Genomic DNA, 17128 nt, shown 5'->3' with positions numbered 1-17128 from the left:
AGTCTGCTTTGTACTTGAAGCACTGTTGAATTTTGGGCAAATACATTGGGTTCTCTACAAGGGCTTCCCTGGTGGCTCAGATGGTAAAGAATCTGGCTGCAATGCAGGAGACCCAGGTTCCATCCTTGTGTTGGGAAGATCCCCTGGAAAAGGAAATACCAACCCACTCTAGTATTCTTGCCTGGAAAATCCCATGGACAGAGGAGCCACATGGGGTCACAAAGAGTTGGACATAACTGAGTGATTAACACTTCCACTTTCACATTGGGTTTTTTATAGAGTTAGTAACTTAAAACAGTATCTTGTACTTAAGCATACATAGTTTGAGTCCTGTAACCGCATACAGCTAGCATCAAATACCCTCTCTTTAGTATCCTTATTTTCAGTTTATTTGTGGTTCAGATAATCTCCCTTTATTTTGATGGCCAAGTTTAGAGACTATCATTTTGTATACCTTATGGAGCTTTGTCTCAAATCAGTGATTATTTCAGTTATTGACAATTTGGGAAATTCGTATTATAGATACAGAGTTTTATGGGTTTTGTGTGTGTGTGTGTTATTGTTCTTTTTAAATAATGTAAAGTATTCAGACACTGACCGCCCTCTTTTCTACAACAGGGTCACTTTCTTCAGTTGCTAGTCAGTATAAGGACTGCCTTGAGAGTATCCCATTTCAGGATACTAAAACAGGATCTACCTCGTGCGGGACCAGTCAAGAATCTACTCAGACTTTGTCTGATAAATTTACAAGTGTCCGAGAGAAAGCAAAGAGCCTAGATTCCCTTCTTACTTCCTCTGAAGTTCTCCCTGCTAGACTGACGAATCTCGTAAGTATATAGACTGTGCGTTGCACCCTCATGGAGTGATTCCAAAGGTGTCAGTGATCAAAAGGTCAAGGTTTCTCCATATCTATTTTACAGAGAAAGGAAGAAATAAGCTGGATCCTCCCCAGGCTTCCCTGGGGCTCCTTTCTGATCTGTATTGTAGACTGGATCCTGGGCTTTTGTACCCTTTCCTCTCCCCACCCCACCAGAGATAATGTTTGGCGATTTCTCTAAAGAGCCAGCCTCTGCCATAGCTTATGATGCTACCTTCATCTGCACTGTTCTTTCAGTCTAACCATATTTTACATTCTGCTTCTTCCTTGAAGCCTCCTCTGGTTAGTTCTCAGAGAGTTCTGATTGATCTGTACCTTGTTCCTGAACCAGTAATCTGCAGTAAAAACACTTACTGGTGCCTTCTCCTTGCTTCCTCCCCTTTCCCGTGCTGTTTGCTTATTTCCCTCTCGCTCTCCTTCATATTTCACATGTAGTCCTTTCAGGAAAACTACAAGTTCCTTACTCGGTACTGCTCATTAAAAATCCGTTGACTAACCATAGTGTCGCTTCCCTGGTGGCTCAAAGATAAAGAATCCACCTGCTGATGCAGGCGATGCGAGTTTGATCTCCGGGTCAGGAAAATCCCTTAGAGAAGGAAATGGCAACCCACTCCAGTATTCTTGCCTGGACAATCCCATGGACAGAGAAGCCTGGAGGGCTACAGTCCATGGGTTTGCAAAAGAGATGGACACGACTTAGTGAATAAACAACAAACAGACCATTCTATGGGCAGACTGATTACTTGTTTGGCCCTCAGTGAAAAAACCACTCTCATCTTTGGGCATTTGACTCACAAAAAGCCTCATTCTGAAGTAGGGAATTTAAAAATTGTATGCTTTTGTTCAATGTACTGTCAATAGGGCAGGTTCTAAGGGCCAGGCACTATGCCAGGCCCTCTAATAGGCATCCAAAAGTGAATAAAAAAAGTCCCTGCCCTGAAGGAGCTCAGAGCCTAGTGAGAGGGACTCAGTAAAAACTGAGTGCTGTGGAGGCAAAGAAGGGTGGGAAGCTTCCAAGAGAAGGTGACATTTGAATGAGTTTTACTCGATCAACAAAACAAGTGGCTTCGTCCATGAATGATACACAAGCTTAATTTTGGAAATGACTGAGCTTAACATGCCTTTTTAGCTTAATAATGTGTGTGTAAATTACCATGTTTATGTCTTATTTATAGAAAAGATTGCCTGCCTTTACTGGGGCTGGTTCCTCCAGCATTGCTAAGGCGCCTGACACATCACGCTGTGCCACTCAGAGAAGGAGCCTGCCGAAAGGTACCCTGTGTTCAGTATTAAAATATAAGCTCATAATTAGTAAGCCCATTTAAGAGAGCCTTCATCTCATCTTTGATGCTATAGTAGGTTTCAACAAAACTGCTATTTCCCCCGATTATACAAATTAAACATACTTGTTATCAAAAACTTGGAGATTAAAGAAGAGCTTAAGGGACTTTCTTGGAGATTAAAGAAGAGCTTAAGGGACTTCCCTGGTGGTCCAGTAGCTAAGACGCTCCCAAGGTAGGGGGCCCAGGTTCAGTCCCTGGTCAGGGAACTAGATGCCACGTGTCATAACTGAGTGTTTGCATGCAGCAACTAAATATCCCACATGCTGCAACTAAGATTTGGTGCAGCCAAATAAATAATTTTTTTTCAAAGAACTTAAAAGAGAAAACTACCACCATTCTAGCATCGTTTTTTAACTTGTACTATTTTGGTACCTATCTTTTTTATGTTTTTAGAACTATACCCCTCCGTATACTTATTTATTTATACACACACACACACACACACACACACACACACACATACACACATATATATTTAGCATAGCTAACATGGTATATCAGCTCTGGCTGCTGCTTTTTCTTCAGTGATATATTTTAGAATTTGCACTTGACAGTAAAAATTATTCCTAAGTATGAGATGACTGCGTACTAGTCCATTCTATATATGTTGCCTAACCGTGCTTTCATATTGAAAATTCATGTTGTTTTCTAATTTTTGGTCTTCAGAAATCTTTATCTGAACCTCTGGTCTTTCTTTAGGATAGAGTCTTAGAAGACAATTTTCAGATCAAAGGGTCTGAGAGTTTTAACCGCTCTTGAGGCCTTTGCTCCACTGATCTTGTTGTCTTGTGTCTTTGGTATAAGTCTTAGAATTTCCCTCAAGGGAATAGAGTTATTTCAAGCTGTGCTGAGGGGTCTTGGTTACTGTTACAATTGATCCCTTAGGTGAAGGTCCAAAGTATGGTCTCCCATATCCCCTGGCTGGGTAATCTACACAGAAAGACCCCCACTTTGTGTTTTATTCATTTTGACAGGTCTGGAGCTTCTTTATTCCTCCAGCCGCCTTGGTCCAAATTGAACCCCTGGCCTTTTAGTAAGAATTTATACCTCACCTACCCCAAAGATCCTTGGAGAGGGCCACAGGTCAAGTGGTACTGAGGTGAGCAGGGAGGTAGGAGAGGGTTTAGAGGAAAAGCGAGCGTAAAGCCATTCACATATGAAGTCTCAATAGGACTGTTCATGTAAGAGGATTTCTCCTTGTCTTAGCTTGTTTCATCCTTGAGAAATTCTACGTCAAATCCGTATGGAAGCCTAGCAAGTCTAGTTCAGGTCCAGGAAGGTGTTCAGTCACTTTCCTTTTATCTTTCTTAAGAACTCGTAGAAGCCATCTCTCAACATCACATCGACGAGCTACCACCACCGTCCCAGGAGCTGCTTGACGAAATCGGTAAGGCACGCACAGTGCAGAATATCCTTCCTGGCCCTGCTTGCTGTGGTCACGGACCACGTATGGGGCTTTGTTTCAGGTGTGAGCACTAGTGCAGAAGGCCCTGGATGGACAGGATTCAGGAGGGGGCAGTTTTCCAATGATAGGCCTCAGACTACTACTAAAGCCTGGCCAGCGTATGTGGCCTGTGTCTGTGGTCATGTTGTTCCTTAAGGGTCTACGGTAGTGATTCTAAGAGGGAATAACAACATCCAAGTGGTTTATCATGATGAACTTCTTTTATTAAAGGAATTCTCACCTCCCTTTTGAACCAAACTAGCTATACTTCAGCGCTACTGAATTCTGGCATCTCGGGCCAAAACATCCTATGCTTTCCATTCTGCCATTAGCAGGAGATTTTAAAGTATTGGCATTGTGGAAGAATCCCTTTCCTGAGGGCAGGGAAGTCAGTGGCACAAGATCTAATGACACCAGAATTTTTCATTTGAGGCAGAGACTGAGGGACACCCACTCAATTTTAGTTGCAGCTGACCCGTGGGCCCTGCCCAGCTGAGCTGCTGCTGGGATAAACGGAGCAGGTGTTAGAAGTGTTTGGGCCAGGTGGTTTGTTTCCCCAGGCAGAGAGGACTGACTGCTCTCTTCTTGACAGCCTAGCTGACCTCACTCTCAGAGGGTACATTTCATCAGGCCTCTGATGGTCCAGTTCTTAGTATAGGACCAGTAGGGGGTCTCCTGAGGGGCATCTCTCGGTTTTCAGGATCTCTGAAGTCTGGTGTCTCATCAGGAAGAGAGAGGTGAATGAGGCCTTACCTGGTCTGACTCAGTGGACAGATATGGTCTAGGCTGCCCAACCCCTAACCCCCGGCTGCTGGCCTTGTGAACTTGGGTGAAGGCGGTCAGACCTGCCAGAACCTTCCCTGGCGTCTTTCTCTTTCTGCAGTCACAGGCCCTTGTTGCCCCGCCACAGCCCTCCCCAGTGCCACAGGGCTGTGGGCTCAGGCTCTCGGCTCTCACCCCACTCCAGCTTTCGTCCTCTGGAACCCACTATGGCACCCTTGCAAATTCCTCCTCTCCAGTTGCTGTCCTTCATATAATAATGGAACTGCTGCTGGTGAGAGGAGCGGCCACCCCCACGTGTCCTGCTCTCGGTGCCGTCTGGTTTCTGGCCATGGGTGAGGACGGCAGTTGCAGGCTCCTGTGCAGTGTGACCTCAGTGATGCCCTTCCTCTGGGTCCTGCTCTCTCCCTGCTGTCCGCATGTGGACCGCCCCCGCATCTCGGCAGCTGTCACAGGCTTCCTCCTGGGCCCCAGCCTCTTGGCACTGCTGTATCCCAGTGTGCTCTGCAGAAACTCCCCCTCATTTCACCTATGGTAATTTTCTGGGCCAGGTTTTTAGACGATGTCTTATACTTTGAGATGGGTCGGTAATTTTCCAGAAAGATAAAGGGCAGAGGGCGCCTGAGTAGTTTCTCCTAATAATGGGTGTGCCTGCCTGATTATTGCTTATCATCATTGTCATCATTTCCTCTCAGGAGAGCTGTGGGGAGTGACCTGCTCCTTTGAAGGGCACTTATGCAAAGCTCCAGGCTTCTGTCCAGGGCCTCAAGCAGGGGGTCATTTAGAATCCTCTAAGATCAGCAAGGACTACTTTAACAAGGATAACAATAACAAGGATTTTTAAGTTTCAGATTATATTACATGAGCTTTATGGGGCCCCTTAGTGCCCAGAAGCTGCCAGATAGGGCTTGCTTCCTGACTTGCTAGAAGAGAGAAACTTGTGCCCACACACAGCAGGGCCAGTGAGCCTGGGGGCCCATCTGTGCTGCCTCCCAGCTGTCTCTCTGCTGGGCTCTGGGGAACACTTTGAGGAAAGGGAGGACCTAACACTTGTGAAGCAGTATACTGAGTTTAGGAGATGCTTGTCTTGGTCTAGTGGTCAATTCTTTAGGAATTGTAAATTATATTCTTTGCGAGAGTATATAAAATAGAGATTAAGAGCATAAACCTTAGAATTAGACTGCCTGTACTCAAATCCTAATTCCATCACATTACTAATTCCTTTACCTTTCTTTTTTTTAATTTATTTTTTAATTGAAGGATAGTTGCTTTACAGAATTTTGTTGTTTTCTGTCAAACCTCAACGTGAATCAGCCATAGGTATAATATATCCCCTCTCTTTTGGGATTTCTTTTCCTTTCTTTACCTTAATTTGCTCATCTGTCAAACAGGAATAACAATAATATGATCAATCTCATAGGGTTGTTGTGAAGATTAATTCAATATATTAATCTTGAATTAAGGAGATTAGCAGTTCTAGCGGTAAAGAACCCGCCTGTCAATGTAGGTAGACGTAAGAGACACGAGTTCAGTTCCTGTGTTGGGAAGCTCCCTTGGAGTAGGAAATGGCAGCCTACTCTAGTATTCTTGTCTGGAAAATTCCATGGACCAAGGAGCCTGGCAGGCTATATAGTCCATGGGGTCACACAGAGTTGGACACGATTAAGCATGCATGCAGGAAGGAATCTTGAATTAATGTATACAGATTGGAAATAGTACCTGCTCTGCAAGTGCTACCTATCATGATCATAATTTTTACGTTTGTGTTTAGTGTTACATGGGATTGAATACAGTGGTTCTCAAGTGCCATTAGGCATCAGACTCATCTGGAGGGCTAGGTAAAACATCCACACCCCCAGAGTTTCTGATTCAGTAGTCTGAGGTGAGGCCTGAGAATCTGCATATATAACAAGTTCTCAGTTGATACTGAGGCTGTGGGTCTGAGAGCTACTCTTTGAGAACCGCTACCCCAGAGGATGACGTGACATGCAGATCTGTTTTATGTTGTGACAGAGCACCTGAAGGGGCAGCAGGTCTCATCCACAGCCTTGGATGAGAACACAGCAAGTCGTCCGGGCAGCACTGAAAATGGTAAGCCAGATCCTCAGATCTTTTTTGGGCTGCTCAGGTGGCTCAGTGGTAAAGAATCCACCTGCCAATGCAGGGGACACAGAAGTTGTTGGTTTGATCCCTGAGTCAAGAAGATACGCTGGAGGAGGAAATGGCAACCTACTCCAGCATTCTTGCCTGGAGAGTCCCATGGACAGAGGAGCCTGGCAGGCTGCAGTCCACGGGGTCGCAAAGAATTGGATATGATCTTTTCACCAGGTTTTGCTGTAACTGTCCTTGGCAGCATAGTGGTACACCTGGGGGTGTGGACTTTGAAGTCAGGCACACTCCACTTCAGTTCTGACTCCATGGCTTATTTTGGTCTGACAAACTGTTTTATATCCCTGAGCCTCAGTTATCCTCATTTGTCAAACGAGAGTGATAACTCCACCTAATGGTGTTCATGCACAGTGCCTGGTACGTTGTAAGATAGTTAGCAAGCGTTAGTCTCCTTCCTCTCATAGAACTTCTGGCAGGATGAAATGGGAAAGCATATGTAAAATGCCTGGCATACACTAAAGGGCTCTACCCTTCCCCACCCAAATTCTTTCCCTGGCTTCAATATGGAAACATCTAACAAGTGGGAAGAGGGTGGTCCCCCGAAATAAATCTGTACAACTTGTTTTCTGGGTCTCTTGCGGCCTCTTTTATGTGCCATTTCTTTCCTCTGTCTCTCTTGAGCCTTGGCACAGGAACGCTTTCCTGTAGTTTCACCTGGCAGAGAGCTCCCCAGACCTCCAAAGCAGCTGCTGTGGATACGGGCACCCTGCAGATTGCCACCTGGCCCCCTGCTCTTCTGGGCAGAAGGGAACTCGTGCTTTGCAGACTTCATGGTCCACTGATTAGCCTTCATTTTTTTGCACTCCATTTTAAGGCAGGTTTTCTCAAAAAAACTTTTTTTGCTCTAATAAAGTCTTTCAACTGTTTCTAGATCAAAGGCATTTAGAAGAACAAGAAACTCACAGTAATAAAGAAGACAGCAGTATGCTTTGGACCAAAGAAACCCAGGATCTAGAAGAGGACACAGAGAGGTAACAGAAAAAGCTAGATTTTTTTTTAAGGGTTTAGAAAACTGTAGTGTTAATTTATGTTAGTTTTTCTTCTGATATTGACAAATTAGGAACAAAGGGTCTTTTTTTCATGTTATCCTTATAGCCCCTATTCCTAAAAGTTTTTTTTTTTTTTTACCAAGTTTTTAATTGTGGTAAAATACATACAACATAAACATTTTAAGTGTACAATTCAGTAGTGCTAAGTATGTTCACAGTGTTGTGCAGCTGATCTTTTTCATCCTGCAAAACTGAAACTCTGTACCCATTAAACAACAACTCCCCATTTCCTCCTCCCCTCATTCCCTAGCAACCACAATTCTACTCTCTTTCTCTGAGTTGGACCACTCTTGATACCTCCTGTAGGTGAAATCATGCCGTTGTTGTCTTGTCACTGGCTTATTTCACTTAGCACAATGTCCTCAAGGTTCATCCGTGTAGCATGTCAGAATTTCCTTTCTTCTTAAGACTGAATTCCATTGAGAGGGTGTGTACGTGTATCACATTTTGTTTATCCACTCATCTGCTGGTGGATACTAGGTTGCTTCCACCTTTTCACTGTCGTGAGTAATGCTGCTGCGAATGTGAGTATACAAATACCTTTTCAAGACGCCCTGCTTTCGTTTCTTTTGGATATATATATATGCAGGAGTGGTATTGCTGGATCATATGATAAATCTATTTTTATTTTTTCGAGGAAATGCCATCCCGTTTTCTGCAGCAGCTGCACCATTTTACATTCCCACAAACAGTGCAAAAGGGTTCCAGTTTCTCTACATCCTTACCAATACTTACTATCTTTTTTATAATTTATTGTTAATTGGAGGATAATTGCTTTATTATTATTATTCTTTTTTTGTTAGTAGCCATCCTAATGGGTGTGAGGTGGTATCTTATTGTGGTTTTGATTTGCATTTCTCTAATGATTAGTGATGTTGAGCATCTTTTTGAATGTGGATGGCCATTTATGTATCTTCTCTGGAGAAATTGCCCAGTTTTAAAATAGGATTATTTGTTTTTTTTTCCCTCGTCAAGTTGTTTTTTGTTTTGGTTTTTACTTCATTTTGTGAGGCAAACATAGGTTTCAGTTTCTTTCAAAACATTTAGTTAAAGAGAATTTTTAGGTCTTCCTAGCCAAATAAGAAAAGATGGGGGCAGTGATCCAGACAGTTCAGTCTAAAAACACAAGTTTCCCTCAAGGGACCCAATTCTGTTCTTGACTTGGAGCTCTCCTTGGACCTGCATTGCAAGGTAAACCACCTCAGCTCAACTTCTCTAGCTTTGTCCAAGCTGTCAAACTTTGTCCCAAACTCAGGGCCAGGACTGGGGGGAGGTGAAGGCGACACCCTCCGTGGGGACAAAATTGAAGGAGGCACCAAGAAACTCAGAAGTCAAGAAAGTACTATTTTAATGCCGTATTTGTAAAAATCAATACTAATGCGAAAAAAAAAAAAAAAAAACCATATTTTGATGAACAGAATATTTACATTTTAAAGGAAGAGAGGCTATGAATCTGCACTTAACACCACTTGCCTCAGTCTCCTCCTGGCCCAGCAGATACCTGGGGAAGCCATGCAGAATACTTTCAGCTGCAAACATTAGAAAAATACACTTAAAAATACCACTCCTGTTTAGATGATTTTGTCTCACCAGCGGTTGGCAGGGCTTGGCTGATGTAGAATCAGTGATGCCTCTGGAGACTTAGGCTCTTCTGATCTTTCTGCTCTGCCAGACATAGCATGTTGGCTTTTGTTTTCAGACTTGTCAGCTTTTGGACAAGGTGGCTTCTGTGCCCATTCCAGGCAGAAATAAGAGGGGAGGGCAAGAGTCTAGCCCACTCTGTGCTTGTTTATCCAGAAAGCAAAAAAAATTTTCCTAGAAGCCCTTTTCAGCAGATGATATCTTCTTGGCCAGATAGGACACATGGCCACCCTTGGTTGCCAGGGAGACTGGAAATTGAGTTTTTAGCTTTCAGCTGCTATAGAAGAGGAAGGTAAGGGAGGAGAGGGTTATGAACAACTTTTGGGTAGTGAATCCCGTTTCTGTCACACTCTTCAGGGGCTAAACTATTCTTTACAAAGAAGGAAAAGAGAGAGACCTGGATGGGAAGGTCTTATGAGGAGACCAGAGCCCTGGGACCTGAGAGGAAGGAGGGAGAGGGTTTTTTTGAGTGGGGAGACAGAGAAGACAAAGAGGCAAAGGAGGAGGCAAGCTTTTGTCTGTGATGTCTGCTGTAACTCCATTCATTCCTTCTCTCCAGTGCATCTTCAGTAAAAATCTATGCCTTTATTTAAGGCAAGAGGAGAGTATCCCAAGAAGGCTGAGTTACATTCAGTTATACAAATACAAACTGCTTTGCACATGATCAAAAGTTAGCTACTGTTATCACTGCCTCCTCCTTTTCCCGAAGGGCTGGCTGTGCTGGCTGCAGGTAGATGGCCACAGCTGCTCAGTCATCTCAGTCCTGCACCAAGCCAGAGTGGAAGATACTTTTTTCAGACAGTTGGGACTTTTCAGGCCTCTGAAAACACATTATCCTCATCCTGTAGCCTCAGAGGCAGTTCTTAATCTGGAAAACTTGCTGGAATGAGTGTGCAGTTCTAGCCTCAGGTGGAAGTTGACGTAATGACCTAGAATTGAGACAGAGTCTAGATTGCACTTTAGGAGGCAGTGATATTGTGGGTGCTGAGGCTTTAAAAAAAAAAAAAATTTATTTTTGGCTGCACTGGGTGTTCGTTGCTATGCGCACGGGCTCTCTCTGGTTGCGGGAGCAGGGGCTACTCTTTGTGGTGCTCAGGCTTCTTACTGCCGTGGCTTCTCTTGTTGTGGAGCACAGGTTCAGGTGTGTGGGCTTCAGTAGTTGAGGTGCGTGGGTTTAGTTGCTCTGTGGCATATGGGATCTTCTCGGACCAGGGATCAAACCTGTGTCCCCTGCATTGGCAGGTGGATTCTTTTCTGTGTCTGTACTTATGCTTGTGAGTGCCTGCTGAGTTGCTTCAGTCGTGTCCAACTCTGTGACCCTATGGACTGTAGCCCCGCAGAGGCTCCTCTGTCCGTGGGATTTTCCAGGCAAGAGTACTGGACTGGGCTGCCATGCCTTCCTCCGTGAGATCCTCCCGACCCAGGGATCAAACCCGTGTCTCTTACGTCTCTGGCATTGGCAGACAGGTTCTTTACCACTAGTTCCAGCTGGGAAGCCTGTGTGTGCTTATAAACAACAGAAATTTATTTCTCACTGTTCTGGAGGCTGGAGGTCTAAGATCAGGTTTGAGGCAGGTAGGTGGCATAACCACTGTACCGGTAACAGGGAAGTCCCGGGGCTGAGGCTTTTTGTCAAGAGCCTGAAGGAGGGTCCTGGTGCGCATTTACATGGGCTCTCAGTGACCTCCACAGCTCAGTGCAGTCTCACCGAGCTCTCGTTTTCTCATGTGTGCAGTGTGAAGGTCCTTTCCTGCTCTAGAGGGCATGTCTCCTTGTCAGGGGAGAGGGGGAGTGGTCGCTGTCTCATTCTCTTCCTTTGCCTTGGACAGAGCTCACTCTACACTCGACGAGGACCTGGAGAGATGGCTGCAGCCCCCTGAGGACAGCACACAGCTACCAGATCTGCCCAAGGGCCCGGCAAGGTTCTTGTTCTCCACCAGGGCATCCTTTCCTTCTTTCTCAGGAAGGGGGATGAGATTTTAGTTTTGCGCTTTTTTTTTTTTAACAGATTTTATTATTTCTTTAGAAAGTACAGCAACTTCTTGGAGAATGAATGTTTGGCCAGGGTATTATGTCACTGTAGATAAGCCGGCCCCACCTCCTGCCTGCGCCTCTCCCTCCAGCCACCTACCGTGCTCCCAATGCTGACTAGCAGATTGATATCAGAACAGAGAGAGGCCTCTAAAATTGCTGTATCTTGGCCCTGTCACCTTCAACATTTTCATCGGTCATTTGAATTAAATCAGAAAATGCGTGCTTATCAAATTTTTAGATAACACGGTCTAAGGATGAATGGTAATGTGATGGGTGATAGACTGTGTATTCAAAATGATCTTGACAGGTGGGAATGTTAAATTTCTCTGCAAGATGAAGGTGAGCGTTTGGATCCAAAAGTATTGAATGTGAGAGGGCTGACCTAATAGAGAATTTTTTGACCAGAAGCTCGTACTCAACTGTAATTTCATTGAAAATGGGAAATACGTCTTATTTTTATATGCCAAGCATTTAACATGCATTTTGAGACATGGTAAGAATTCAAGACATTCTCCTTGAAGAAGGCATGAACAGGGACTCCCTGAGACCTCAGTTTGATATGGTTGCTAAAAAGGTCTATGCTGCACTAACACTGAACAGGCAGAAAATGTACTGTCCAGATCAAGGTGACGTCTCAGACTGGCTAGAGGCTCCTAGAGCTCCTCGAACTCTGGTCACTGTGGGGCTCCTGGTGGGGTGTCATATTTTAAAAGGGACAGTCACAAACAGAAGATGGTGGCCACAGAACAGCTAGATGTCTGGAAACCTTGTCATATGAGAACAGCTAAAGTTGCTGGGGAGGCTCAGTCTGAGAAAAGCATATGGGATAGAGAATTAGATAGCTGTTCCCGAATACCCAAAATACTGTAAAGCGAACAGAGTCAGCTCACTCTCCTCTGCCCCGAAGGACAGAGCTACTGACTAGAAACTGCAGAGCAAAAGACGTTTATTCAATAAAGTACAAGTTTTCTAGTAGCCACAGCAATCAGAAAGAGAAAACAGCTGCCTTTACTTTAACAGCAGCCCCTCCCACCCAGGCATAAGGGGGATGACTCTGGTCCAGGGCATCTGGACGGAGGTAAGAGATAACCTCCTCCAACTTTAGAGCCTGTGATTCTACTGGTGATGAGAGGTTAGGAAGAAAAAAATCCTTTTCTTCCTAGCTGGCTTTACTTTCTCTCTCACTTTGCATATTTTGTTTTGAATATCCACCAAGTGAAAGCAAGAAAAGTCCCTATACTATATCAGTTTGATTCTGCCATCATCTGTTCTGAGCTCTTGAGGTGCAGAGCCATAGGAGATCTCTGCCCTTAGGGAACTTAGAGCTGAGTTGGGGAGATGGTTTCTGCTTACTAGTCTGACAGATGTGGTCTTCAATTGTTAGATCCTGCAATTAGATATTTCACTTGAGAGTTTCAGGAAATGAAGATAAGGTAACAAAATATATGTGGTTGTAAAAAGGACATCAGTTACAACATAAATGAAATGTTTGTTTCCTTTGAGACGATATAGCCTAGTGGTTGAGAGCAGAGTCCTGAGTCAGACTTTCTGGGTTGACCTCAGCTCTAGGACGTACTGGGCATGTAATTCAACCTCTTTGTACCTCAGTTTTCTCACCGCTGTACTACTTTACACAGTTGTGATGAGAATTAAATGAGTTAATATACATTACAGCACTTGGACACAGAGGGAACCCACACAATTAGTGCTAGCTATTGCTGTATTTCCTTGGGAGCACAGTCTTCTCCCTCTGGCCTTTGTGCACATGATTTAATGACCAAAATCATTGTCATTGAAGGGAGGCAAGCAGCAAAGATCAAGAAGTTGGTGAAAAGAAGCGGAAGGGGGAAGAAAGCACGAAGCCAGAGAAAAGGAAACCGGAGAGCTTTTTAGGGACTTCTGAAGAAGGTGTGAAGGTCATTATAATGTAACCCGGAGTCCTTGGGCTTCAGTGAGCATCAGAGTTATTTACAAATATTTCCCAGATGCTGTATACAGTCCTCCTACACTTTGCCCCTATAGTTCAGCCCAGGTTTTCTATTAATTGCCAATTATGTCTTCATCACAAAACAGTAATGACATCCAATTTTATTTCTAAATCAAGTCTTCAGCTAGTCTCATCATCCACATATACTGTCTGGAAAGATGTTTTGCTCCTAATGTATCTTCAAAAAAGTTCTAGATTTATCTCATGGAGAGGCTACATAAGAATCCAATAAGAAATCATAAATTGTGGAATTTAACTGGTGCCTACAAGTAATGTGAGAAATATAAATTAACCTTAATTTCAAAACTTTTGATAGAGCTCTAAGGGACCATCTGCAAATGGTGCCTTCCTACATTTAAGATCCTCCTACTCAGGAAGTTACGGTCATTAATTCTTTGAGATCACCTGGTAGCTCTTTCATCCCTTCCCCAGTCCATTCTCATTCTCCCTCTGACCTGTGTGAACTGAATCTGCTGGGCTTGCTGGTCAGCCGGCTCCCTGTTGGCCAGTGAGAGGCCCTCGCAGATCAGAGGGCTGACGAGTAGCTGGATGTTACTTGCCCGCCTGACTACGGCCTCTGCGCCTCGTGTCCGTGTGGAAATGGTGTCCCTCCACAGCTTCTGTCCCGTCCTTCCACTTCTGGCTTGCACGGGGTCCCAGTAACTGTCCTGCCCTGCCGCTGCTCTCCCCAGCCCCTTCAGACTTAGGGGTGACAAGGCTTCCCACTGCTGCTGGTCACTGGATGCTTTGCCATCCCTTGTTTGCACCCTTAACTCCAACACCTCTGTAAGCAGGCACTTCATGAAAGGGCCTGGGGATACATTCTGTTTCCTCCAGGACCCTGACTGTGTGAGCATTTAGCTAGTACTGAATTCACTGAGAACATGATGGAGGGACCCTGTGAAATTAGCATTATTGGTATGTGTTGATATGACAGGGAGCTGTAGGATATTAGGAGTGGAAGCCCAGTAATTGTTTTTAGACATATTTCATCTCTGTAGAAGCAAACAGTTGTTGGAGGTAAAACAGTCCACCCTAAACTGGAGAGAGTACTAGTGGGACTTCTGAACGCCGGCATCCTTTGATCCAAAGAATAATCAAGTTGTTTTTTCTTCCTCCTATATTTCATCAAGAGGAACTAAAACCCTGTTTTTGGAAGCGACTGGGTTGGTCTGAACCATCCAGGTAATGAGATACCAGATGTTTGTAAGTCAGAGCCCACTGTTTACAGACAACACGAACAGACTTTAAACATTTACCAGTATCTAAATAAACATTAATGACAAAGGCTTGAATTCAGAGTTGCTCAGTTTTGAAATGCTAATGTTTAAAATTAATTAAAACAGAAGGGGAAACATGCCAACTTGGATTACGGAATTGGCAGTCAGCACAAGAAGGTTCTGGGTGGAGGGAGCACAGAAGACGCTGCTGTCCCTTGCTTTGCGGGCATTTCGCATTTCCAGGACACACTAGTTTATCATAAGCTCTTTTGATGATAAAGATCAAAGTTTCTTTCCCTTGAATTCAGTTGAATAGAAAGAGGCTGTTGTTTGTGTCTTTAAAAAGCATACACACCAACTTGAAACTCCCTTTTTTCATTCAGGATAATCGTGTTGGATCAGAGTGACTTGTCAGACTGACCGGAAGTGGACTCTAGGTGGACTCCTGGCCTGAGTCTGAGTGCCCTGCTCGTGAGCTCCCTTCTTCCCTCGTCTGCTGCGGTCACTATTAGGGCAGTGGGTCTGCAGCTCACACTTTGTTCAGCTTCCACTATAGACAGAATGGCTTGTTTGTTTGCAGCACATTTAACCATTTGTTTTCAGCCAGATTTCTGAAAAGTAAAAGGTGTTTTGATTGTAAAACTTTCTCATTGTGCCCCGAATGACATTTGGTTTTTTTGATACAGATTTCCAAAAACTTTAAATTCATGTTATATCTAATAAAACGTTTCCTTTTAATACCAGTTAAATTTCACTTGTAAGATATATTTCTTCTTTAAAAATTGTTTATTTATTTATTTATTTTTGGCTCTGCTAGGTCTTCGTTGCTGCGGGCTTCCCCTACCTGTGGTGAGCGGAGACTACTCTCCGAGTGCTCAGATTTCTCACTGTGATGGCTTCTCTTGTAGAGTGTGGGCTCTAGTCGCGCAGGCTCAGTAGTCATGGCGCACGGGCTTAGTTGCTCTGCAGCAAGTGGGATCTTCTCAGACCAGGGTTCAAACCTATGCCTCCTGCACTGGCAGACAGGTTCTTTACCACTGAGCCACCAGCAAAGCCCTGTAAGATATATTTCTATATTTTAGTTATTGAGAAAGGAACTGCCAGCCAAAGAAGTTTTAATTTCTGTTATAAAATTTGACAAATAATTAACTATTGCTACCATCTATCATGGGCTTCCCAGGTGGCTCAGTGGTAAAGAATCTGCCTCCACTGCAGGAGATTCAGGTTTAATCCCTGGGTTGAGAATATCCCCTGAAGGAGGAAATGGCAACCCACTCCAGTATTCTTGTCTGGAAAACCCTATGGACAGACGAGCCTGGCAGGCTACAGTCCATGGGGTCACAAAAGAGTTGGATACAACTTGGCAACTAAACAGCAACCACAACCCAACATACAAATGCGCACCACTTATCCATGCTTTTTTTTTTTTTTTTTAAGTTTTATTTATTTATTTGCATCAGGTCTTAGTTGCGTCCCATGGGATCTTTGTTTCGTCGTGTGGCATCTTTTGTTGTGGACACGGGGTCTTTTGTTGCAGAGCACAGGCTCCAGAGCGTGAGGGCTCAGCAGCTGTGGGCACAGGCTTAGTAGCGCCTCAGCATGTGGGGTCCTAGTTCCCTGACCAGGGATCAAACCTGCGTCCCCTGCGTTGCAAGGTGGATTCTTAACCATTGGACCATCAGGGACCCCATCCGTGTTTTATTATAGAAATGTGGCCCTCCTCTTTGCCAGAATTGCCATATTCCCACTCCAGCTATAATTGACTTACATGATAAAAGTATAGGCAGGAATAAAAGCCCAAGATATTTTGAACTCTTTAAGTGAACAAACATCATCTCTGTATTTCAGTTTGTATACCTCACATCCTTAGTGTCTCAGAAGAATGAAACTATGGTAAGAAAGATCACAGTATTTTCTCTAATTTAGCCTCTTGTACAGTGCTAGCCAGCTAACATTTTATTTGTAAGTAGTAGATCTTTTGTTTGTGAAAACTGGATAGTTCCTGTTGTGGATGGTCATATTCAATACAGTTCTTAGCTCCCTCAAATTTTACCCTACACAAATAAAACAGGAAGGTACAAGTTAATATGAACATTTAAAAGCAAGGAAACACTCTCTTCTCCGCCATCCTATGTGCGGTTGAGTTCTCTCCTCACCGTGTCTTCTCACAAGACTTTGAGGATCAAGCGATTCCTGGCCAAGAAACAAAAGCAGAATCGTCCCATTCCTCAATGGATTCGAATGAAAACTGGCAATAAAATCAGGTACAACTCCCAGAGAAGACACTGGAGAAGAACCAAGCTGGGTCTGTAAGAAGCGAGCTGGGTCTGTAAGAAGCAAGCTGGGTCTGTAAGAAGTGGTCTTCATGTTAAGACCACTTTTTTAAGCAGCCAAATCACAATGAGAACATCACTACTGTAATGCTTGGCTCCTGATGTTATTTCCTCACTATCAGTCTGAGACCCAGTAATAGATATGAAACGTTGGAATTGTTACTGTATTATATGGTTTGTGATGACACACTGAATAAATACTGTCAGTTAGGACATGGGCCTGTCCAATGATAGAAATGTTCTCTAGCTAC

At 44.0% G+C, this 17128-nt stretch overlaps 2 protein-coding genes across 15 annotated transcripts in view; both read left to right on the top strand.

The window, feature by feature from the left end:
* The window catches only part of TEX14 (testis expressed 14, intercellular bridge forming factor), a 150091-nt gene extending 134801 nt beyond the window's left edge, over positions 1 to 15290 (top strand). For 10 of the 14 annotated variants that reach the window (XM_024980177.2, XM_024980173.2, XM_059878068.1 and 7 more), the window contains 9 exons: positions 619 to 827; positions 2053 to 2149; positions 3533 to 3607; positions 6458 to 6535; positions 7485 to 7584; positions 11133 to 11225; positions 13136 to 13245; positions 14458 to 14509; positions 14928 to 15287. In XM_024980177.2, coding sequence (XP_024835945.1) covers positions 619 to 827; positions 2053 to 2149; positions 3533 to 3607; positions 6458 to 6535; positions 7485 to 7584; positions 11133 to 11225; positions 13136 to 13245; positions 14458 to 14509; positions 14928 to 14964 — 851 coding nt within the window. In that variant the 3' untranslated portion in view covers positions 14965 to 15287. Of the gene's footprint in view, positions 1 to 618; positions 828 to 2052; positions 2150 to 3532; positions 3608 to 6457; positions 6536 to 7484; positions 7585 to 11132; positions 11226 to 13135; positions 13289 to 14457; positions 14510 to 14927 lie in introns of all 14 variants that reach the window. The other 4 variants (XR_009491533.1, NM_001192568.1, XM_059878071.1 and 1 more) reach the window with 4 other exon arrangements.
* Positions 15291 to 16426: 1136 nt separating this feature from the next.
* On the top strand, positions 16427 to 16857 carry LOC100297075 (large ribosomal subunit protein eL39). Its single transcript, XM_002695599.5, has 2 exons — positions 16427 to 16437; positions 16647 to 16857. Exons 1-2 carry the CDS (start codon positions 16427 to 16429, stop codon positions 16855 to 16857), a joined length of 222 nt encoding a protein of 73 aa, XP_002695645.2.
* Positions 16858 to 17128: the final 271 nt, after the last annotated feature.

The sequence above is a fragment of the Bos taurus genome, chromosome 19 (assembly GCF_002263795.3).
Source record: "Bos taurus isolate L1 Dominette 01449 registration number 42190680 breed Hereford chromosome 19, ARS-UCD2.0, whole genome shotgun sequence".
NCBI classification, from domain to species: Eukaryota; Metazoa; Chordata; class Mammalia; order Artiodactyla; family Bovidae; genus Bos; species Bos taurus.
The sequence above is the reverse complement of the archived record's forward strand: the minus strand, read 5'-3'. Positions and strand labels throughout refer to the sequence as shown.